The sequence below is a fragment of the Phlebotomus papatasi genome, chromosome 2, assembly GCF_024763615.1.
Source record: "Phlebotomus papatasi isolate M1 chromosome 2, Ppap_2.1, whole genome shotgun sequence".
Classification (NCBI taxonomy): domain Eukaryota; kingdom Metazoa; phylum Arthropoda; class Insecta; order Diptera; family Psychodidae; genus Phlebotomus; species Phlebotomus papatasi.
Genome location: NC_077223.1, coordinates 17533057 through 17555851, shown reverse-complemented (window position 1 = coordinate 17555851; position 22795 = coordinate 17533057). Strand labels below are relative to the sequence as shown.

The 22795-nt window shown below is 35.9% G+C and overlaps 11 protein-coding genes across 14 annotated transcripts in view; 6 read left to right on the top strand and 5 right to left on the bottom strand.

The window, feature by feature from the left end:
• The window catches only part of LOC129802855 (rab11 family-interacting protein 3), a 75570-nt gene extending 68763 nt beyond the window's left edge, over positions 1–6807 (bottom strand). The window contains exon 1 of one of the 4 annotated variants that reach the window (XM_055849019.1): positions 6499–6807. In XM_055849019.1, coding sequence (XP_055704994.1) covers positions 6499–6616 — 118 coding nt within the window. In that variant the 5' untranslated portion in view covers positions 6617–6807. The remainder of the gene's footprint in view (positions 1–6498) is intronic. The other 3 variants (XM_055849017.1, XM_055849015.1, XM_055849018.1) reach the window with 3 other exon arrangements.
• The window catches only part of LOC129802838 (low-density lipoprotein receptor-related protein 1), a 231471-nt gene that overhangs the window by 126897 nt on the left and 81779 nt on the right, over positions 1–22795 (top strand). The window lies entirely within an intron of this gene.
• On the top strand, positions 5089–6567 carry LOC129802859 (tryptophan--tRNA ligase, mitochondrial). Its single transcript, XM_055849046.1, has 3 exons — positions 5089–5275; positions 5332–5753; positions 5813–6567. Exons 1-3 carry the CDS (start codon positions 5195–5197, stop codon positions 6423–6425), a joined length of 1116 nt encoding a protein of 371 aa, XP_055705021.1. The 5' UTR covers positions 5089–5194; the 3' UTR covers positions 6426–6567.
• Positions 9366–11136, top strand: LOC129802865 (uncharacterized). Its single transcript, XM_055849054.1, has 2 exons — positions 9366–10695; positions 10765–11136. The coding sequence occupies exons 1-2, from the start codon at positions 9932–9934 to the stop codon at positions 10949–10951; spliced, it is 951 nt and encodes a 316-aa protein (XP_055705029.1). The 5' UTR covers positions 9366–9931; the 3' UTR covers positions 10952–11136.
• LOC129802879 (histone H3-like) lies at positions 13737–14266 on the bottom strand. Its single transcript, XM_055849071.1, has one exon. It carries the CDS (start codon positions 14194–14196, stop codon positions 13786–13788), a length of 411 nt encoding a protein of 136 aa, XP_055705046.1. The 5' UTR covers positions 14197–14266; the 3' UTR covers positions 13737–13785.
• Positions 14635–15059, top strand: LOC129802877 (histone H4). The gene has a single exon (XM_055849069.1). It carries the CDS (start codon positions 14700–14702, stop codon positions 15009–15011), a length of 312 nt encoding a protein of 103 aa, XP_055705044.1. The 5' UTR covers positions 14635–14699; the 3' UTR covers positions 15012–15059.
• On the bottom strand, positions 15937–16407 carry LOC129802874 (histone H2B). Its single transcript, XM_055849065.1, has one exon. It carries the CDS (start codon positions 16353–16355, stop codon positions 15984–15986), a length of 372 nt encoding a protein of 123 aa, XP_055705040.1. The 5' UTR covers positions 16356–16407; the 3' UTR covers positions 15937–15983.
• LOC129802873 (histone H2A) lies at positions 16616–17108 on the top strand. The gene has a single exon (XM_055849064.1). It carries the CDS (start codon positions 16678–16680, stop codon positions 17050–17052), a length of 375 nt encoding a protein of 124 aa, XP_055705039.1. The 5' UTR covers positions 16616–16677; the 3' UTR covers positions 17053–17108.
• Positions 19071–19891, bottom strand: LOC129802866 (histone H1B-like). Its single transcript, XM_055849055.1, has one exon. It carries the CDS (start codon positions 19859–19861, stop codon positions 19220–19222), a length of 642 nt encoding a protein of 213 aa, XP_055705030.1. The 5' UTR covers positions 19862–19891; the 3' UTR covers positions 19071–19219.
• On the bottom strand, positions 21555–22077 carry LOC129802872 (histone H2A). Its single transcript, XM_055849062.1, has one exon. It carries the CDS (start codon positions 21983–21985, stop codon positions 21611–21613), a length of 375 nt encoding a protein of 124 aa, XP_055705037.1. The 5' UTR covers positions 21986–22077; the 3' UTR covers positions 21555–21610.
• On the top strand, positions 22261–22726 carry LOC129802875 (histone H2B). The gene has a single exon (XM_055849066.1). It carries the CDS (start codon positions 22308–22310, stop codon positions 22677–22679), a length of 372 nt encoding a protein of 123 aa, XP_055705041.1. The 5' UTR covers positions 22261–22307; the 3' UTR covers positions 22680–22726.

The window sequence follows — 22795 nt, the reverse complement described above, 5'->3', positions numbered from 1 at the left end:
TTAATCCAAAAAATTCTCTATTGAGGACTTTAAACTTTTTCTTGCACACTTTTTTGGCCACTCAAAAGCATTCAATCGAAAAAACTTATTCACTTAACTAAAAAAAACTCTCAAGTCTACAAAAATTTAACTCTACTTATTATGTCTCTGTTTTCTTCTCTCTCTCTCTCTCGCTTTTTGTGCACTCCACAGAAAACAACACGTAACAATTCGTTTTTATTCTCGCTGGTTATTTCACGATCATGCAAAAAAACAGCACACAAAACCTTCCTCAGAATCCCGCGAGAATGCAAAACTACCTTCCAAAAAACACAATCGTGATCTTGTAACTAGAAAATTTCCAAAAATTTACTCAAAAGATTTTTCTAACGCACGCACACCTGCAGGAACATGCAATTTGTCTTAAGGTGTACCAAAATAATGAGGAAAATATCAAGAAAAGGTAGTCAAAATGTGGGGAGCGAGACTGAGATACAACGTGACCCACCGAAGTAGACTCAATAAACTGACTTGGGTTGGGATCTCCTAAAGAGAAGTCTTGCCCAAGAGACTCCCCGAAAGACTTGGCGAGACTGTGTGGGAAAATATTGAGGCAGCAAATACACAAGAAAAGGTATGTTTCGATTGAAAAGCGCCAAACACATTCTCAGGCTCATATAGAAACGGAACTCTCTCGACAAAGTGGCAGAGAGAGAGAAAGAGAGGGAGAATTGGATGAGAATTTGATCGGAATCTCTCGTCTGTGACTCCAGTGCATTTTAGGAAGGTTCTTCCACTCGAAAAGTCTCAAGAAATATTTCAAACATTTAACCAAGGGTCAAGAAAGTTGTCCTAACTTCACCTTACTATCTCAAATGAACTACGATTTATGCAAATGCACTCATGACATTTCAAAGATTTAGCTTCGAAAAATTAAGGTGTTTTTTACCATTTAGATTTAGAGGTTTAAATTCTTAAAGTAAAGTGTTTCATTTATTTTAAGAAAAATCTTTAATGAAGCTCACAATCCTCACAATTGATTTAGATTTAGGAATGTACATAGGGGAAAGGCTCATAATTTTGTCCAGTTTCTTATTTTGGACACTTTGAGGATAAAATTGGACACTAAAAATAAATTGATTAAAATGATGGATTTTCATTCCAATATTTGATGAATAATTAATTCTATCTAAATATTTGTTCTTTTTGGAAGATCTTAACACTAAACACGTTAAATTTTGAATATGATTTGAGTTAAAATTGCTTTGTTGAAAATTCAGTGTGAACAATTGCTTACGAAAAATATGACAGAACTTCGTGTTTACTTCAGTCTTATTTAGCTGTGGTGAAGTGCTAACAATGTTTCTTCGCTTTTCTTGAGTGATATTATTGAATATTCATTGAATATTGTGTTGATTCACGTTAGTGGTGATTTGTAAATTTGACCTGAAGTGAGATTTGCCTTGTGAATTAGATTTTTCGTGTGAAAAATTGGAATTTTTTTTAAGACATTTACCAGTGAAGTGATACTCCTTATTTTGGACAGGTGTTTTTCTCACGAAATTTCGTGAATTTTTAGCTTTTGTGATGACTAGGTTAGACAAATTCCTGGAGAAACAAAGAAGCATCATCTCTACGAAAGAGATGTAGTGAGAAATTCTTTGAAAGGCTCCCGGAAAGGCCAGGGAATGAGCGAATCCGCACGTACTTGGAGTACCGAAGTTAACTCACTTTAATGAATGATATGGAAAGTTTCCGGGCTTCTTGTGACATTCTACGTTTCCCTTACATGAACAGGAAGACGACTTGGTAAGATTTGATTCATGAAATAAAGAACAATGGGCATCCTGTTGAGGCAGATTAGCTGTCCAAATTTACAGCCAAGTTGTCCAAATTAATTACCAAATTGTCCAAAAGAAGAGCCAAATTCACCTCTACATATCAATTCATTTTTAAACGTATTAAAACTAATTTTAGTAAAAATAAGACGATAAATAGCTTCCTAAGTTTCTAAATAACCCTTCTGAAAAGAGAGTAAAAAAATGTCAATTAGTATCGAAAATATCGTACTTCAAACTTGGAACATCGATGCTTATAAGCAGACTGGGCAAAATTATGAGCCCTTACCCTACGTGAATTTAACCTCAGTCCGAGAGCTTTGAAAGCAATTCAAAATTTCGATAATTCCTCATAAAATAAATTAGAATCATTGTTTCACAGCCGTCGTAATATAATATATATAATAACTGGCACATTATTCAGTACTATCCGTAATATGACGCTCTGACGACGTCCAAGCGACTTTGTTTTGGAATCCAGAGTAAATTACAGGAATTTCATAGATAAAAGACTTAAGAAATTTCTCTGAAAAGTCGGATAGCAATGTCGGACAAAGCAATTTGAAAATTCGGATTTTGATAATCTAGTAATAATTTAGTAATTAATTTTAGAGTACTTTTCATTGATTTTTTTGAGTTGATTGAGTTGACTAACTCAAAAATTAGTAATGTCCGACATTCCGCACTGGCCAACTTTCCAAAATTTACTTTAAGCCATATGTTCATATCGTTGAGTGTACCATTATTTTTTTTATTTTTGACATGTAAAAGAACTTTACGATATTCAAAATTTCAGCGGGAAAAATTAAATAAAAACCTTATCCTTATAAATAAAAACCATTTTTAATACATTTTAAAATTAATGAAAATATAGATATAGCCGCCGAGATGAGGTACCTTCGAGCGGTTAAGGGAATCACTCGTAGAGATCGAGTGAGGAATGTGGCCGTTCGTGAGGAACTAAGAGTCGAGGAGCTGCTTCTTCGGGTTGAGAGATCACAACTTCGATGGTATGGACATGTTCAACGCATGAATGAAGAAAGATTCCCCAGAAAAGCTATGCAAGCCATTGTGAGGAGACCTCGGCCTCGAGGCAGACCTAGGACAAGGTGGCTGAATCAAATTCAGAATCTTGCCTTGGAACGCCTCGGGATCGAACCCGAACATCTTCCTGAAGTGGCGGAGGATCGACAAGCGTGGGCTGCTAATTTGGATGTCATGGGCCCGCGACCCCACTAGGGATAAGCGGTTGAAAATGAATGAATGAAAAATGAATGAATAGATATAGCCTAGACTAGAGTAATATTTTGGCCACCTTGATTCTCATAGTTCCTTGCCCATCCTAGAGTATAAAAAACTAAAAAATCATGGAAATTTGAGGAAGAAAATAAGTGTCCGAAATTACAAGCTGGCCGAAATTTGGTACAGTTCTCCTAGTAATTGGAAAAAACGAAAAGAGATTAAGCTCGTATGTGAATAAAAGTGAGCGAAGTGGCTATATGGACCTGATACCTGATCGAGTTTAACTGCAGAAACATAAAAAAGAACAAGTAGAAAAAAAGTAATTCACTGATCGTCTGTTGTACAATTTATTCCTTTCTTCGAAGAAGAAAACGATTAACCCTTTAACGACGAGACACTTCTTACGAACTGAAAATCAACAATAAAAATTAAACTGGGAAACATAATCAATGATAAGTCTTACATCTAACTTTGAAAAGTCCAACAGAGTCTGATTCGGTATATTTTGTGCTTCTATGAACGATAGAGACAAAAATATCCCAAAAAATTAAATAATTTTTCTGACAATACCAATGAATAATATTTTTCGCTTTAATGAAAAATATTACGTATGAGTATTGTAGTTTTTATTGTCAAAAGGGTTTTGCTTAAAAAATATTAGGAGCATAAAAAATAAATAAAATCAATTATGAATTTGAGAATTTAAAAATTCGCTATTTTTGAGCTTAAATATTTACTACATAGCAAATAGCTACAGACTTGCAAAAAAATATTCTAGATTCCTTCAACCTTCTACTTTACAATTATGTACAGACATAAGAAAAAAATAACTTTAGGTGGTCAGGAAAAATTATTTTCTTTATGGGACACCGGTGTTCCAATCGTCCTTAAAGAGTTAAAGATCTTATTCGGTTATTTAATTTCCCAAAATTAAGCTTTTTAAATGTGCGGTATCAATTACTTTTTTCGATTTTAGATCGAATAAAAGATCAGTAAAATCTCGATTATTTCATTTAACTGAAAATTCTAAGAGAAGACCATACGATTTTTGTATCCGTGAAGGAATTAAAAATTTATAATTTTGTAAAAACACTTTGTAAATTTTCCAAAATTTCGTCTTCCGATTGAAACTTAATTTGCCTGGCTCCCTCAGAAAGAGGTTTCGTTAGTAAGAACTTGAATTTCTATATGAATTCCTTTGCTGTAGAACTGGTTTTTTTAATATATCTTTCTCTCTTGATACATCTTCTTCTTGTTTCGTGACCCTCTGGCCAGAATTATTCTTTTCTGATCTTCCTTTTGAGCAATAAAATGGGGAAGATTACTTTTTGCCAAAATGTTCCAACTGAATGGAAGATTCTTGGAAGAAAATTGTTGCATTTTGTATCTCATCCGAGAACGCAAATCAGAAAAAAAAATCCCCTGGTTTCGCTTCTGGCCACCTTTTCATCATGCTCTTCGTGCTTTTCGAGATGTATTTGTGTTGGAATCGAGGTAATTACCGACATTTCTTCTCTCATGTTTGCACTGTACACAGTCAAAGCGGACAGGTAGTGAGTCAGGCGACGGGATGGTGAGTGGGTAAATGTCAGGGAAGAACATCCAAGAAACATATTGGAATGCAGAGTGCACAGAGGGAAGAAAAAAGACTCAAGTGTCTGTTGCACGAGAAGTGGAGGTCTTTTATATACTTTTATGGCCATCTCTGGTGGTATAAGAAGCTTAAAATGTATGATTCATCGCTTTAGTCAAAAAAATCTTTTAAAAAATCAGTAATTTGGAAGTATTACGCAATGAATTGATATGTTTTGCATGAAAAGTTGCATATTTAAAAATTCTACATAGTAATTTATGCAATCAATGTAATATACCACCCAGTGGTTAGTTTTACATACTTTATTGAATGCTTCAATGATGGTTTTGCGTGTTAACGCGGAAAAGAGCATTATATTATTAATTACCTGTCCGGAATAATGCACATGGCCCAGGTAAGAAAAAGCGCGCGAATTTCGCCGCAATTCGCCGGAGACCATGCACACCATAAAAGTGAGGTTAGGGAGCTTTGTTTTGAAACTCATAGTCGGAAAAATTCAAGAAATTCTCCAAGGAAGAGGGGCTTTAGATGTTTTAGAACCATGAACATCTCTAGGACATTGAGACTCTTCAGCAAGCACCTAAAATCCCCAAAGTCTCACAGTTCCTACAGCACAGAGAAGGTTTGTGAAGGAAATTTTCTTAAAGGGAAAGACCATTAAAAAGAAATTATTTCCAGCCTTCCTGGCCACGGAAAATCTTCTCAGGGATTCAACCAACTGGAAGCCTTCACATTGGCAACTATTTGGGTGCAATTTCCCGCTGGGTTGAGCTACAGAATTCCGGAGAAGATGTCACATATTGCATTGTGGATCTTCACTCAATCACCTTGCCACAAGATCCCATCCGATTGAGGGATAATATTCTAAATATGACAGCAGCCCTCCTGGCTTGTGGGATTGACCCGAAAAAGTCCACACTCTTCCTCCAGTCGGATGTGAAGCAGCATGCAGAATTAGGATGGATTCTCGGATGTCACACGACAATGGCCCGCCTTGGCCACTTGCCCCAATTCAAGGAAAAGTCTTCAAAGATCAAAGAAATCCCCCTGGGACTATTTGTCTACCCAGTCCTTCAAGCAGCAGACATCCTTCTCTACAAGTTAGTATGACATTTTAAAAAGAAATCCCTTCTGCAATCCTAACGATACCTTTCTAAAGAGCATCCCATGTTCCCGTGGGTGAGGATCAAGTGCAGCACCTTCAACTGGCTCAGCACCTTGCAAAGACCTTCAACACGAAATTTGGCGCAACCTTTCCTCACTGCCATGCCCTTGTGGCCAATGATTTGAGCAACAGGATAAAGAGTTTACGAGATCCTAGCAAGAAAATGTCAAAATCCGACTCAGATCCCAAATCAACTATCTACCTGACCGATTCCCCTGACACCGTGGCAGATAAAGTCAAGAAAGCCATCACTGACTTCACTTCCGAGGTGACTTTTGATCCAGAAGTTCGTCCGGGAGTATCAAATCTCGTAACAATCCACTCTCTGATGAGTGGAAAATCCCCTGAAGAGATTTGTGCAATGAACAAGGATGTGGATACGGGAAAATACAAAGCAAGGGTGGCAGAGGCTGTAGTGGAGCACCTAAATCCCATCCGGATGCGAATTGAGGCCTTTTCCCGGCATCCGGAATACTTATCTCAAGTACTGGAAGAAGGGGCTCAGAGAGCAAGCGAAATCGCCGAAACGACAATACAAGAAGTGAAGGAAAAACTAGGATTGGGGAGACTAAGAGCCCCCAAGTCAAGAAAAAGTTTAGAAAATTAAAAAGCGGAGGAAGAAATAGCTTTTGTTTCAAGAAATTATAGATTAAATTTATAATTTGTTTTATTCCACTTACCAAATATCAAGCCAAATATGAGGAAATAGTTGATTGGTAATCCAATAAAAAGAAAAAGCTTTTGGAAAATATGGAAAATCACAATAACTCCTGCGAGTATCAAGATGAAAACTCCCATTAAAATCCTTCATATCACTAGAAAACAAAATCTCCAGGCAGTTTGAACATTTTCTCTGGCTTACTTTTTTATTTACATACATTCTACGATTTCACTCTTACATTTTCCTAAGGATTTTTTACCGGTTTTTCATTTTCACTCAACTCTAGCAGTCCTTAACCTCAAAGAAATTTTCCCTCTCAAACCAAACCAAACCGCGGCGGATTGAATACTCGGCGCGGCCACTCTGGGTCTGATCTCGGCTAAAAAACCACAGAAAATTCTAAATTCTAAACATTTTAAACAACTCCCAAAAAACACTGAGAATTAATTTTTATTTTGGTAGCATGAAAATATGAAAAAAATTTCACTAATTTTCGTTTGTATTAAAAATATTATGCATTGTTATTGTAGTTTCTAGTGCCAAGAGATTTGTGCTTAAAACATTTGAGAATATAAAAAATAATAATAATAATCATTCATCAATGCGTTTTTTTTTGTAAACTCGTCACTTTTTGAGCTTAAATATTTATTACTTAGCAAATAGTTGAAGATTTGCAAAAAAAAAATCCTAGATTCCCACAACCTTCTACATTGCGATTCCGTACAAACATTAGAAAGAAATTATTTTAGGTGGTCAGGAAAAATTATTTTTTCTATGGGTCACGAATCACCTAATCGTCCTTAAAAGGTTAACCCATTCGCATCTTCGCTCTGGGCGGTTTTGAATCATTTATTTCTGCGCAATTAATATCCAAATTACGGTTGGTATATGGATTTTTAGTTACTTTATTAGGCCTTCAAATACTTGGGAAAAATAGCCTGGCAAAGATAGAAATACATTTTGTTGTTTTTTTTCGTTTCGCGGAAAGTGATGCAATTTGTTAAAATTAGCCTGTCCTCTTTCCTGATTTGAATTCTGGTTTCCACTTTGTTATCTTGGATAGTTATTCTGTTTATTCTATTTAAATTCTATCTAATTCTAATTCTATCAAAGGAATTTAAATTCAGTGATCATTAAAGCGTATGCTTGACAGCCGCTCCCCGCACCCCCATAATAATTTTTTTTTTTTTATAATAATCTAACGGTTTCGCCACACAGTTTAGGAAAATTTCATGAAGTCAACATTAATATCCCTTTCTTTCTCAAAAGTTTTGCATAGGTGTATCTCACTCTCTCGCACTCTTCTTCTTCTTTTGAACATCACTAAATTAAATTTAATTACAGTAGACTCTCTCAAATTCGGGATTCGGGCATGGGGCCGAAATGTCAACCGAATTAGACAGAAATTCGGGCTACAAACTTTTTGAAATGCAACGATTTTCTATTCATGTGCATATACAGTAGACTCTCTCTCAATCGTGAATATGGGGCAAAATGTCATCCGGTTTAGCGATAGAATTTAGCGTCAAAGCCTCTGTAAATTCCACAAAAAGTGCTCAATTATAAAGAATCACGATAAAATAGGAAGAACTACGGCGAATTTGAGCAAATTAGCTTCATAATTAAGCGTGAAAACTGTCAACAAAATTTGACACCCGAATGAAAAAGAGCCGATTGAGTGAGAGTCTACTGTAGATATTGAGTTTACACACTGATTATATCGTAAATTGCATGAAAATCCCTCAATAATGCAAAATCACATCAAAACTAAGACAAACCATACCAAATTTGAGCATATTTGATTCATTTGATAATCATAATCGAACTCGAAAAATGTCAACAAACTTTTTTCAAATTTAACTGCTACCCGAATTAAGAAGTAGCCCGATCTTAAAAGATCCGAATTAGCGAGAGTCTACTGTACAGTAGACTCTTACTCAATCGGCTCATTTTCAATCGGGCGACAAATTTTGTTGATAATTTTCACGTTTAATTATGAAGCTAATTCGCTCAAATTCGCCGTAGTTCTTCCTATTTTATCGTGATTCTTTATAATTGAGCGCTTTTTGTGGAATTTACAAAGGCTTTGACGCTAAATTCTATCGCTAAACCGGATAACATTTTGCCCCATATTCCCGATTGAGAGAGAGTCTACTGTAGTCCTATTTTGAGTCCGAAAAAATATTTCTTCATAGAGTTTAAAAACGTCGAGTGACGGGCAGAAAAAGGCTCATTTGCGGGAACTTCTGTTGTTCTGCTTTCGTAGAGACAGTGCCACTAAATCGTGGCAAACATTTTATCAAAGTTCGAATTTTTCGCGTTCTTCACATATTGTTGCTGGGTCATAGGGCTGTTTCATCCAGACGAGTCCTGAGCAAGAAGAGCAAAATGATATTGCTTTGATCAAAGAAGTCCTATAAAGATGAATTTTGGAGTAGGAATTGCTTAATATGACAGATGTCCGCTTCATCCGGATGGAATTTTTGAATTTGTTCAACGTCTAGAAAATATAATACATACAATGTTTTTTTTTGTAGAATTATAATAAAAGTTTTAAAGAAGCTTAAAAAGACATAATTAGAGAATTATGCTATTATACTTCATTTATTAAACAAAAATATCACAGTAATTCTTTTTTATTGCTGAACACACATGCATACATGACCTCAAAATTATTTTAAATGTAACCGTCGATAACTCGTCCGGATTACGCCGATCCGGATTAGAGAGCGAGCACTGTATTTCGCGATACAATTCTTGGGTTTCTCCGTTTCTCGGGTTTCGCGATGCAAAAAGTGGATTTCTCTGGTTTCCCAAAGCATTTCTCGGACAATTGACGAGGGTTTCTCAGTATGAGTTACCCCTTGATTTTTTTTTCAAAATTTGGAAAATCTTTTTCAATGATTTTCGGATAAGATTTGTAGTTTTGTGGTAATTTATGGAGTAGTATAAATCGGTAATTAAGCTGATAACCCAAAAATTCTAAGGAAACGAATCATCACGTAGAACTCTATATATCGTATCGTGAGTTCGAGCACTCCGCGAAGCTTAAAACGCTTTGTCTCCATTTTATTTTTTAAATCTTAAACGTTTTTTTGTGAAAAAGTTAGTTTTTTTTTGAGTTTCCGGTGACTCACAGTCGTCAAAGGGTTAATTGGACTTCGTTTATGACTATTTTTTTATCATTGTATGATTCTTTTATCTTTTTTGTCACTTTTTCTCGTGCGATTTCCGTTGAAATCTTTATGTTTAGAACGTTAGAATTGGTGAATTTTATCACTAGTTTAGAAATGGTGAATTTGTCATAACCGCACCGCATCAATATTCACCTCACGGTAAGTTTCGTTTCCCTTCCATCTGTTTTTTCATGTTTTGTCGTTGGGAAGTTGCCGGAAAGTGAATTTATTTCAACAATCATAGTGACTGATATTCCAAAAAATCCCCTTAAAAAGATGGCTAAGCGTCTGAAACTCGAAATTATCGAAGAAGCGCATTATGAGAAAAAGGATCCTGTATTTTCTACGACGCTCTTTGACCTTCCTGTGCAGGATATCGCATGTACCCATATTGCAAAATATTTGAGTGTGGAGGATATCTTCAACTTCAGAGAATGCTCCCCGGATTGCCTGAATCTAGGAAATGAGATACTTGCAAATCTTCGGGTTATTTTATTAGAGGACTATGATTTGTGTATTCCTCATAGTTCTAAAGGCCGTGTGATCAACAATGAATATTATGCGTTGATTAAATATTGCAGAAATCTGCAAAAACTTACGCTGAAACGCCTCAGGTATGTTACAAGCGCAATACTTTGTGGTCTTCTACGGAACAATCCACATCTCAGAGATATAACAATCGAATCATGCAAGACAATCTACTACCGACCTCTCTATACGATTGCCGTAAGATGCAAGAACTTGACCAGGTTGTCACTAAGTGGCATGTACTGCAATGAACGCTTCCTGTATATTCTTGCCAAGCACAATACCAATCTCGTGGCACTGGAAATTATTTGTAACAAAAGAACAATTTCGCAAAAATGCCTTGAGGAATTCTTTGCGAAGCAACCAAATTTGGAATGGATCAATCTTGAAAAACTCACACCATGCTTCATGAGGGACATATCACCAGTTTTGGCAGTAATTGCAGGAGTCTGTCGCAACTTGAGATACTTGAACATTTCCCGTTGTCCAGGTGTGGAAAATGAGTCTTTGATGTAAGTAGTATCATCTTTGAAAAAGTCCAAAAAGAAAAAAAATGTTTAAGACCTAGAATTGTTTTCCAGAAATATTGCAAAGAGCTGCCCTAAAATGGAAAAAATAGTACTGTATTTGGTTGATGAATATGACTATTCTGATGATGAATCCATTGACACATATTATTCCGACGATTCGCATAACTACGCCAAGGTATCCAAAGGTACCTACAGATTTCTAAAAAGCAAGAATATACATGTTCAAATAAATTATTGAAGAGTTTATGAAGTCCTAATCCAGAACTACAAGTTTAAAAATAGCTTGGCGCCTCCTTGCTTATTCTAATTCCATTTTTTCCGCTAAAAAATACTAATACATATCTATTTTTATTATTAATGTAATATGAATATCATTCGATTTTGAAATAAAAAAGAGAACTGAATATTAATAAAATTATTATTATCGACAAAAAAAATCCAATGAAAGATGAACATTTTTTTTTAGTATTTTACTGTTCTCAAGTGCTTCTACATGATCGACTTTTCTTTGTGTTAGTTCCTGTCACGATTGTTTGGTGGTTTTAGTTTAGATAAAATACCGGCGAGGACTAAGGAAAATAGTCGAGACAAAAACCAGAAATTCGATAATGCAGAAACACTTGAGAACAGCAAAGTGCTAAAAAAAAGAGAAAATTTTCTCCTGAACGTTATTTTCAGGAGGGGAATTCTGTAACGCTCTGGCAATGCCATATGACAAATTGGGTTTGAATCTCAGGAGAGCTTTTTCGAAAATGCGATTCTGTAGCCGTAGCCATTTCAGCTCAACTGGCATTGTCAGAAGTCACAAATTTGTGATTTCTGACAATTCAAATGACAATGAATGTTGTTAAACAAATCAACCAAGACGTACTGTATTTTCATAAAATCATCAAGTAAAGAAATTTCATTAAAAATTCAATGAATTGCATTTTCGAACTCATATGATATGACAGAAAAAGCTCAAATGGCATTATCAGATTTCGAACACACGCGTGACAATGCCACGAAAATTACAGAATTCTCCTACAGGTATTAAATAATAACACCACTCATTTTCAGTATCAGGGATACTGATACTCCATACATAAAACCTTGTTAATATCAGACCGATCGGAAGTCGCGGAGAAAGCAACAATCTCAGACGAGCTTAATGGTGCTATTTCAACAAAAAACGAACATGTTTTTTTTTAATAGGGGATAGTGATAGTACAGTAGAGCCTCGCTATAGGCCATACAGTAGACTCTCTCAAATTCGGGCAGTTGGGACTGAAATGTCAACCGAATTAGAGAGAAATTCGGGCAGCAAATTGTTTGAAATGCAAAGATTTTTTGTTCATTTGCATATACAGTAGACTCTCTCAAATTCGGGCATATAGGACCGAAATGTCAGCCGAATTAGACAGAAATTCGGGCGACATGTGCATTATAGATATTGAGTTTACACACTGATATATATCGTAAATTGCATGAAAATCCCTCAATAATGCAAAATCACATCAAAACTAAGACAAATCATGGCAAATTTGAGCATATTTGCTTCATTTGATAAACATAATCGAACTTGAAAAATGTCAACAAACTTTTTCGAATTTAACTGCCGCCCGAATTGAAAAGCAGCCCGATCTTAAAAGAGCCGAATAAGCGAGAGTCTACTGTATTTGGTTCTAGATTTGACACTTGGGTCGCACTATGTAAATTTTCTTTTATTTTTTCCTAATTACACATTTTGACCCATATAAAATTCAAACGACTTCCGACGAGATATCGACTTCCGGTCTTCGATGACCCCTCCTCAAATGACATTATTTCGAAAGTATAATCTCTTTATCTTTTCTGCCTCCCCTTTTTTATTAAATATTATACTTAGTTAGCTTATTATCAATTATTGATATTTTTGTGATAATTACGTGGAAGTCGCTTAGGCAAAATAAAAGAAATTCACATTATTCGAAGGCATGAACGTTCGAATGGAGAGCACAGTAGAACCCCGCTATTGGCCACTCACCCGGGAAATTCTGCAGAAATTCGTCAGATTTGAAAATGTAACTGCCGAAAATTCTGCAGAATTTCTACAGAAAATTTTATGAATTTTCGGCACTTTTCTGTCAAAATGGACTTGGAATATTTTCTCTGAAATTATTTATCAACTTGGTAGAATTTACTTTAATTTAAAGGAAGAAGAAGAAAAATTGCGGAATTGCAGAACGAAGTTTTGCTGGGCAGCGGTCTATAGTCCACAATTTATCAACCGTTGATTTCAAAACACTGATTTTAAGTTAGGTTATGTTTTTTAGTACGCGACATGCAATGTTGTCATAATTTTATTTTAATATTTTTAGCAATCTTTATTGAGTAGTTGTGATAATTGTGATCCATAATGAAGAGAGCGCGGGCAAGTACCACAATCGCAAAGAAAGTATGTAGAAGTACTTGAGAACAGAAGTTCTAAAAAAAATCATTTTTCATTGGAATCGCACCCACTTTCCGGATCGGTGTCCCCAAATTTTATTTTTTTCTATATCGAGCTTTTAGTATTAGCCGTAAGAACTAAATTTTTAATATTAAAATTTAGCTCAAAAATTAAGTTAAATTAAATCGTTTTCTTAAGTACCTCGATCGAGTCCTACAAGGCGAAAAACATTCTTATTAGGAAACCTTGCAGTGTTTTTACTTGGAATAATCTAACGGATTTCAGTCCGAGTAGCAGCAGGTAAAGCGCATTATATAATTTATCATATAAAAATTTAGCAGTTCATTATTTTTTAATCTACAAGTCGAACATTTTATTTATAATTTATTCCTTCTCGAATTTATAGCGTCACTGGAATTTTGCACTGTTTCTCCTTCCTAAATACCCTTAATATATATTTTTCTATATATATATATATATATATATTCAAAGGTTTCAAACGAGCATTCTGCAAGTATAAACACTTTTTCTTCCTTATCACTAGGCGTTAATATAACCAAGCCTTCCCAAGAATATAGCAAAGATTTTAATTAAAACTCTCAATGTAATTGAATTGTGGCCCTAAAAAGGGCCGTTTTTTGAGTAAAAGAATTTTAAGCTGTTTAAGCACGTTCTCCACGAATACGACGAGCCAGCTGAATGTCCTTGGGCATGATCGTGACGCGCTTGGCATGGATGGCGCACAGATTGGTGTCCTCAAACAAGCCCACGAGGTAAGCCTCACTGGACTCCTGGAGAGCCATCACGGCGGAGCTCTGGAACCTCAGATCGGTCTTGAAATCCTGAGCAATCTCACGCACTAGACGCTGGAATGGCAGCTTACGGATGAGCAATTCTGTGCTCTTTTGGTACCGACGGATCTCACGGAGAGCCACTGTTCCTGGGCGGTAACGATGGGGCTTCTTGACTCCACCAGTTGCTGGAGCACTCTTGCGAGCAGCCTTGGTAGCCAGCTGCTTGCGAGGAGCCTTTCCTCCGGTTGATTTACGGGCAGTCTGCTTGGTACGGGCCATTGTTCTGCGAATCCACTGACGATGTGCACTCTTCGAGAAGTCGAGAGAAACTATGCCGATCGGGGCCTTTTCGGGCCTTTTATGCAATCGCTTTTCTGCGGTGGAAGGAAAAATATCGTAATTATTACTATTTTTAATTTGGTATTATAATTCTTTTTAATATATTTTATTCTGAAACTATGAAAAAAAAGGAAATTGAATTTATAAAACAAGTTATTGGAATTATTAAATTGCTTTAGTCAATTCCCAAAGAAAAAAAGTATTTTGCTTAAAATTACACTTAAAGTTAATAAATTTAAATTTGAATAAGGATAAATATTGAGAAATTGAGATTTTCTATTGTTTAAAAAATAAAACTAGTTGGAAATTTGTGGAATATGAGAAATATTTTGAGAAGGGGCGTGGCATTGTTAACAAAAGGCCGGTTCAAGGCCCAAATCTCCGTAGTTTGTTCGTGACTGTCTTTGGAGTAAGATCTCAGATTAAACAAGCAGCAAGCAAAAATGACTGGTCGTGGTAAAGGAGGCAAGGGACTCGGCAAAGGAGGCGCCAAGAGGCACAGGAAGGTGTTGCGTGACAACATCCAGGGCATCACGAAGCCAGCCATCCGTCGTCTGGCTCGTCGTGGCGGCGTGAAACGTATCTCTGGACTGATCTACGAGGAAACCCGCGGTGTCCTCAAAGTCTTCCTGGAGAACGTGATCCGTGACGCCGTGACTTACACCGAACACGCCAAGAGGAAGACAGTCACTGCCATGGACGTTGTCTATGCCCTCAAGCGCCAAGGTCGCACTTTGTACGGTTTTGGTGGCTAAATCCTTCATCATCTTCATCTACCCGACAAAAAAAACGGTCCTTTTGAGGACCACTAAACAATATTTAAAGAGTTTACCGCAAAGTCTTTAAAAACCGTATTTTCGCTTTTGTTTCTTAATTGCTTTTATCCAACAAGAAACCCTTTTGAACCCAAATTCAAGTCAATTTTTTAATAAATTGTTTCTGTATTTGCTGAAAACAAATACAATAAAATATTACTTGAATTGCTTAAAAAATTAAGTTTCTTATTCGACACAAATAAGAGACAATTTGATTTATTCTTGTTATTGGAGGAACAAATTTTCTGATTAATTTCCAACACGAATGAGTATAAAAATGTGCCGTATTTCTGAGTTTAATTTTATTTACATCTAAGTAAAAAAAATTAATGGAAAGCCGAAAGTATTCTATATAAATTGATCCCCTAATAAAAGCGTTCATCGCCATTATTATCAATTTATGTTTTTTTTTACAATTAACTTTAAAAGATCATAACTCTTATAGTCGCACAAATTCACAAATTTTATGCAACAGACAGCACAATATATGATCTTTACAAATGCAAATCTGGAAGAACTGTCTAAAAAAACATTTGAAAAAGAGAGAATAGCTTTTTAACCTAAATTTGCCAATATCCAGCCTAAATATTCATCAAAAAATTAAAAATATTGGAGACTTCCTTATTATACTTTAATAAGGATACTAATAAATATACTTTTACTCCTTTTATTATAGAAGTAAAAGAAAGCATGAAAAAGCGAAACAACTTTTCTTGTGATAAAATTATGAACGCTCAAGTGAATCGCCATTTTGTTGTGCTGCTTCTCGATTCTTAAATATTTTTTCAGAGAATTGCGAGACAATGAGATTATTTCCCAGAAATTGAAGAATGATCAAAAACTCTTTATGAAATGTATTTGTGGCCCTCAAAAGGGCCGTTTTTTGTTGCAAATCAGAAGATTTGGAAGAATTTACTTGGAGCTGGTGTATTTAGTGACGGCTTTAGTTCCTTCACTCACGGCGTGCTTGGCCAATTCTCCGGGCAGCAGGAGACGCACAGCAGTCTGGATCTCGCGACTCGTGATGGTCGAGCGTTTGTTGTAATGGGCCAGACGAGAAGCCTCTGCAGCAATGCGCTCAAAAATATCATTCACGAAGCTGTTCATGATACTCATGGCTTTGCTGCTGATGCCAGTGTCAGGATGGACCTGCTTCAGCACTTTGTAGATGTAAATGGCATAGCTCTCCTTCCTCTTGCGCTTCTTCTTTTTGTCCGTCTTCGAGATGTTCTTCTGGGCCTTTCCAGCCTTCTTGGCAGCCTTTCCACTAGTCTTCGGAGCCATCCTAGTTGAAGTATTCTCAGTGAAGTAACTTTCGATACTAAAAAGTCGTACAGGGAACACCAGTATTTATGGACTTCGTAACCCGAAATGTTTCAGATTGGCTCTCACACATTCTAACTCACACAATTGAACATCTGTTCATTCCAATAGGAAAGGCCTTGAGTGGAGGGGGAAGTGAGATAGTGTGCAACAGCTCTGACTTGACTTTTTCGGGCAACTAAACGCATAAATACAGGAAGTTAGTGATGATTTTTTAATAGTCAGTCAACTGCTCTTGCTGAGTGTACTTCGTGTGACTTCAAACAAAGGAAAACCATCTGAAATGTCTGGACGCGGAAAGGGAGGAAAAGTGAAGGGAAAGGCAAAGACTCGCTCCAATCGTGCTGGGCTTCAATTCCCCGTGGGACGTATCCATCGTCTCCTCCGGAAGGGAAATTACGCTGAAAGAGTCGGTGCTGGAGCTCCAGTTTATTTGGCTGCCGTTATGGAATATCTGGCTGCTGAAGTTCTTGAGTTGGCCGGCAATGCTGCCCGTGACAACAAAAAGACCAGAATCATTCCTCGTCATCTTCAATTGGCCATCCGCAATGACGAAGAATTGAACAAATTGCTGTCCGGAGTCACAATTGCCCAAGGCGGTGTTCTGCCCAATATCCAGGCAGTTCTCCTGCCCAAGAAGACCGAAAAGAAGACATAAATTCTGCAAATCAACTGCTCTACAAGAAAAAAAACGCCCTTTTTAGGGCGACCAAATCGTTTGATAAAGAGTTTATTGAAATCTGGAATTGTTATTCCGGTTATACCATTTTATTGGAAAAGGACACTTGCTGTTTCATTTTTTTCGATTCATCGTATACACGCAATCATAAAACCACTTCAAAACAACATTTTGAAACAATTGAAATTGAGAATTATCTTTTTAGCAAAATTTGGAGATTAAAGAATTATAATTACATAATATTTATTTCATTTGGAGTTTAGACAGGCTTGAACAGTCTTAAAAAAAAACTAATAACTGTTGCAAAGGAGTTTAATAAAGCCTCAATTAATAAAAATTAGATAAAATAAGTTTTTAAAGTAAGTAAAAAAAACCTATAACTTAAAGATCACTAAGTATTTATAATTAAATTTTTTATTGATATTCTGAGTAATAAGAAACCAATGGAAGTAGGGGAGACCGGGGTAGAATTAGCCAGCAAATGAAGCTTTTTTTCGCGCGTGGTTTGTGAAAAATGATGTTTGTCTAATATTTTTGTGTTTCATAAGTAGCATTAGGATAGTGGTTGTATGAAACAGTGTAGTCCAAAGCTCTAAAATCCTTGAGTTTTTCTAAAGAGGATAATGAAAAAAAAGTATGAGACATTGGCTACACTTGCCCCGGATCGGGTAGATCGGTAGATAATAGCCACTTTTGGGGTACGAATTGCCACTAGTTTTCCAGACGAAATTTTAAACTGGAGATTACCGAATATTGTTTCGCTGGTTTCGCTTGAGACACTGAAGCCCACTGATGCTAAATATGCCACTTAAGTTTAATGAAAAAGGCATTAGCCGACTTTTTATGACATTTTTGAAATTGCGGTAAAATTGATGAAAATATCCTGAAAAAATCTATTTCGCAAATTTTTCATCCGAATGGAAATATTGCTTGGAATATCAATAGTACTTTTTCATCTAACAATTATCCATGTATTAGTGAAAAATCAATGATAGTTTTAGCCCGCCCGGAGGAGTGGCTACAATTGCCCCGAGGGCTGTTTTAGTGTTTATCATCTTATAGAAAAAATTGGATAATTATTATCCAAGTGAAAAATATTTTTAATTAGGTTCATTAAACTAAAAACGAGGTAAAACTAGGAAAACTTGACTAGAAACTCAGAAAACCAAATGCTGGTCCAAAAACTGTAACATCAAAATTACAATTTTATACCCATTTTATAAAAAATGCTTCTAAATTGTAGGATAACTGGATCAGACTTATAAATATTTCTGTACATTTCAAGAAAAACGAGAAAAATCCACTGACTAATTCTACCCCTGGCTATAGGTACCCCGGTCTCCCCTATAATGGAAATTAGCCTTTTTTGTTTCGTGTGAAAATTCCTTTACATTTTATCTCAAATTAAAAAAAAATGCAAAAACCACAAGAAAACGGAAAAATCTTTATTGGAAAATGAAGTTATAGGTCCTAAAGTTATATCAAACTGGCTATCCCCCTGGTTATAGAAGTCTTGCAAAATAAAAATTTATAGAAAACTTGCTGTTAATTCTTTCGTCTCTTTTGGGATTCTGAGTACCCAAAGCAGCATATGAATGTTCTGTGAAAAACAATGTTTTTTAATTATTCAGAACTGATAAAAATCCTATTCTTGTGGATGATTAGAAATATAAGAATGTCCAAATGTAAGATATTTTTTGTAGGACCTCAATTAATTCCTGAGCTTAGATATTTTTGATTAAAAAATGGTGAAATTGGCTTGAAGTATGTTGCGGTCTGGAAAGTTAACCTGAGAATGTCTCTTTACTGGTCCTTTATACTAATTGGTATTCTAATACGATTTTTTGCAACGGGTTTTTAACTAATCCACCTATATCTTCCTAAAAGAATTGTGTGAATGTATCCTAATAGGGGACTAATAAGGCGCCAATGAGAAAGGTTCTGACACGAGTTCTTAAAGTTCCAATAGGTGTTCCTTCGACCCTACTAAAACACAATTTTAGAGATATTAATTTAATTGTGTTTTTAAGAATCAAGATTTGTTAAAACTCTTTATAAAAAAATTTGATAGCCCTAAAAAGGGCTGTTTTTGTGAGGTTTTTTTTCCCAATGTGGGAAGAGAAGTTGAAAGGAGATTTGAAGAAAGTTACTTCTTCTTGGCTGCTGTCTTCTTTGGTGCAGCTTTCTTCGGTGATCCAGCCTTCTTCGGCTTGGGAACTTTTGGCTTTGTTCCTGTGGATTTCGTAGATGCCTTTGTGGACTTTTGTTTGGGAGCAGACTTCTTTGCTGCAGCTTTCTTTGGTGCAGCTGCCTTCTTCTTCTCACCACTTGGCTTCTTTGCTGCTACTGCCTTCTTGGCTGTAGTAGTTGCCTTCTTCTTGGGTGATGCAGCCTTCTTCACTTTCTTCTCTCCAGAAGCTTTCTTCACACGGGGCTTCTTTGCTACTGCCTTATCGCCTTTTGCTCCAGCCAACTTGAATGAGCCCGAGGCTCCCTTTCCTTTTGTCTGAACCAGAGCTCCACTTGTCACGGCGGATTTCAGGTAGCGTCTGATGAATGGGGCCAACTTCTCTGCATCAACCTTGTAGTTGGCTGCCACGAACTTCTTGATGGCCTGCAGGGATGATCCACCACGTTCCTTCAGATCCTTAATGGCATTGTTAACCATTTCAGAAGTCTTTGGGTGCGTTGGTTTCACTCGAGGCTTCTTGGCGGTTTTTGGGGCCTTGGTCTTCTTCCCCGCTGGGGACACTGCTGGGGCTACTTCCACGGATGTCTCTTCTGCCATTCTTTGCGATTTCTGGGTAGATATCTCAAGAAAATTACTAGAAAATACCTCATTTTACCTTACTCACAAAGGTAACCCATTTATTGGAACCGGAATTTTGCTTTAATCTGCACTCAAATTTTCAGTCCATTTGCAAGACTTTCAAAAAAACTTAATTAATTAATAATTTTAGGTGTTCCTACTTAGTGAATTCGAAAGACTGGATGTCTATTAAATATATTTAAAAGATGCAACCTTCTTATTCTTCTATATTCTAAAATAATCGCAAATTTGCTACAACAAAGTTGATCATAAATATTGGCGAAAAGTGATAGCATTTGAATTTTATGTTAATTTTATGCAATTAAAATTATCACTCTTCTAATTAACATTCTTAAAATATATTTAAATATATTTTCAATGTTCTTCTGATGTTAAAAGCTAAATTTATAAAGCGGAATATGTCGATTTTTAAAGCTAAATATCGCATTTGTTGCAAATTCAAAGTAATGGTGTAATTCTAATGATATTTTGAAGCAGTTTTGGATGAAAAATTAATTTTATTTTTACATTACTTGTTAATAAGACATAAGAAGAGGTGATTTATGTTGAAATATTATCAAATTAATGACATATCGAAAGGCATTTGGATATTTTCACAGGGATTGCATATTGGAAGTTGCTGCGTAGATCTCTTTTTTGTAATCTGGGAAGAACATTTTGAATTATTTTATGTTATACTTTTGTAGAAAATTAGCTTTTTAATAATTTAATAATTACTACTGTATTCAAATTAAAAACAAAATATTACCTGAAGACTGTTCATTTTTAAAATATTCTGATAAGAATATTTTCCACACCTATTGTAATTCATATTGAATGTGAAAATTTATATAAAGATGAAATTAATCATTGTATATCTCTTCTATTTGCAAATACTTTATGTTATTACTTAAAATCATGAATCAATGCAAATGAATTTTACATTTGAATATTTTTATTCAAACGATTTCTGAACAAATTCTTATTAATATTGTTTAACATTTAGGAAAAAAAACTTTAAAACGTCTAAACTGGAGCATGGTTTTAGTCGTTTATATAATGTAAAATCTTCTAAAATTTTATTTTGATTTAATTTGAAGTACAAAAAAAATATAATTACTAATCTTAAATGATTTTAAAATTGAAAAAAAGGTTTTTTTTTAATTTTTTTCTCATTCACATTTTTTTGTATCAGATAATTTAAATTAATTTATGTTTTTGTTCGCCCCATTTTTGCAATTTCTATTATTTTTGTTTTAAATGATTTTATCTTAAATTTACGACGGTTCAAAAGTAAAAAACCTTTTTTTTATATACTTGTTCGATTTTAATCAATGGGCTCATTGCATTGAAATTAAATTATTTTGGCTACTATTCTGCAATTCTTAGAATATTCATTTTTTGTCTATCTACGTAATTTCTACTAGACTAGAAATTGATCCATTTAATTCTTTTACAAATTAGTATTGGTCTTCATGTATATAATATCCTCGGATTTAAACTATCTCAAAACTAATAAGTCTGGTTAATGTCTCTAAATGGTACCTAATTGCGTAGGATTAACCAGAATTCAAATTCGTTTTTATCTGAAACATAAATGTCCTTTTCTAATCAAACGGAATAACAAAATGAAAAGGTAATTTAAGTTTTCAATAAACTCTTTATCAAATGATTTGGTCGCCCTAAAAAGGGCGTTTTTTTTCTTGTAGAGCAGTTGATTTGCAGAATTTATGTCTTCTTTTCGGTCTTCTTGGGCAGGAGAACTGCCTGGATATTGGGCAGAACACCGCCTTGGGCAATTGTGACTCCGGACAGCAATTTGTTCAATTCTTCGTCATTGCGGATGGCCAATTGAAGATGACGAGGAATGATTCTGGTCTTTTTGTTGTCACGGGCAGCATTGCCGGCCAACTCAAGAACTTCAGCAGCCAGATATTCCATAACGGCAGCCAAATAAACTGGAGCTCCAGCACCGACTCTTTCAGCGTAATTTCCCTTCCGGAGGAGACGATGGATACGTCCCACGGGGAATTGAAGCCCAGCACGATTGGAGCGAGTCTTTGCCTTTCCCTTCACTTTTCCTCCCTTTCCGCGTCCAGACATTTCAGATGGTTTTCCTTTGTTTGAAGTCACACGAAGTACACTCAGCAAGAGCAGTTGACTGACTATTAAAAAATCACCACTAACTTCCTGTATTTATGCGTTTAGTTGCCCGAAAAAGTCAAGTCAGAGCTGTTGCACACTATCTCACTTCCCCCTCCACTCAAGGCCTTTCCTATTGGAATGAACAGATGTTCAATTGTGTGAGTTAGAATGTGTGAGAGCCAATCTGAAACATTTCGGGTTACGAAGTCCATAAATACTGGTGTTCCCTGTACGACTTTTTAGTATCGAAAGTTACTTCACTGAGAATACTTCAACTAGGATGGCTCCGAAGACTAGTGGAAAGGCTGCCAAGAAGGCTGGAAAGGCCCAGAAGAACATCTCGAAGACGGACAAAAAGAAGAAGCGCAAGAGGAAGGAGAGCTATGCCATTTACATCTACAAAGTGCTGAAGCAGGTCCATCCTGACACTGGCATCAGCAGCAAAGCCATGAGTATCATGAACAGCTTCGTGAATGATATTTTTGAGCGCATTGCTGCAGAGGCTTCTCGTCTGGCCCATTACAACAAACGCTCGACCATCACGAGTCGCGAGATCCAGACTGCTGTGCGTCTCCTGCTGCCCGGAGAATTGGCCAAGCACGCCGTGAGTGAAGGAACTAAAGCCGTCACTAAATACACCAGCTCCAAGTAAATTCTTCCAAATCTTCTGATTTGCAACAAAAAACGGCCCTTTTGAGGGCCACAAATACATTTCATAAAGAGTTTGTGATCATTCTTCAATTTCTGGGAAATAATCTTATTGTCTCG

Bases quoted from the DNA above. Each gene is read 5' to 3' on its own strand.
- LOC129802879 (XM_055849071.1), bottom strand. From the start codon at position 14,196: ATGGCCCGTACCAAGCAGACTGCCCGTAAATCAACCGGAGGAAAGGCT.
- LOC129802859 (XM_055849046.1), top strand. From the start codon at position 5,195: ATGAACATCTCTAGGACATTGAGACTCTTCAGCAAGCACCTAAAATCC. The intron at 5,276-5,331 runs GTTTGTGAAGGA...AATTATTTCCAG, and splicing joins GTTCCTACAGCACAGAGAAG to CCTTCCTGGCCACGGAAAAT. The intron at 5,754-5,812 runs GTTAGTATGACA...ACCTTTCTAAAG, and splicing joins GCAGACATCCTTCTCTACAA to AGCATCCCATGTTCCCGTGG.
- LOC129802865 (XM_055849054.1), top strand. From the start codon at position 9,932: ATGGCTAAGCGTCTGAAACTCGAAATTATCGAAGAAGCGCATTATGAG. The intron at 10,696-10,764 runs GTAAGTAGTATC...ATTGTTTTCCAG, and splicing joins GTGGAAAATGAGTCTTTGAT to AAATATTGCAAAGAGCTGCC.
- LOC129802872 (XM_055849062.1), bottom strand. From the start codon at position 21,985: ATGTCTGGACGCGGAAAGGGAGGAAAAGTGAAGGGAAAGGCAAAGACT.
- LOC129802874 (XM_055849065.1), bottom strand. From the start codon at position 16,355: ATGGCTCCGAAGACTAGTGGAAAGGCTGCCAAGAAGGCTGGAAAGGCC.
- LOC129802866 (XM_055849055.1), bottom strand. From the start codon at position 19,861: ATGGCAGAAGAGACATCCGTGGAAGTAGCCCCAGCAGTGTCCCCAGCG.
- LOC129802875 (XM_055849066.1), top strand. From the start codon at position 22,308: ATGGCTCCGAAGACTAGTGGAAAGGCTGCCAAGAAGGCTGGAAAGGCC.
- LOC129802877 (XM_055849069.1), top strand. From the start codon at position 14,700: ATGACTGGTCGTGGTAAAGGAGGCAAGGGACTCGGCAAAGGAGGCGCC.
- LOC129802873 (XM_055849064.1), top strand. From the start codon at position 16,678: ATGTCTGGACGCGGAAAGGGAGGAAAAGTGAAGGGAAAGGCAAAGACT.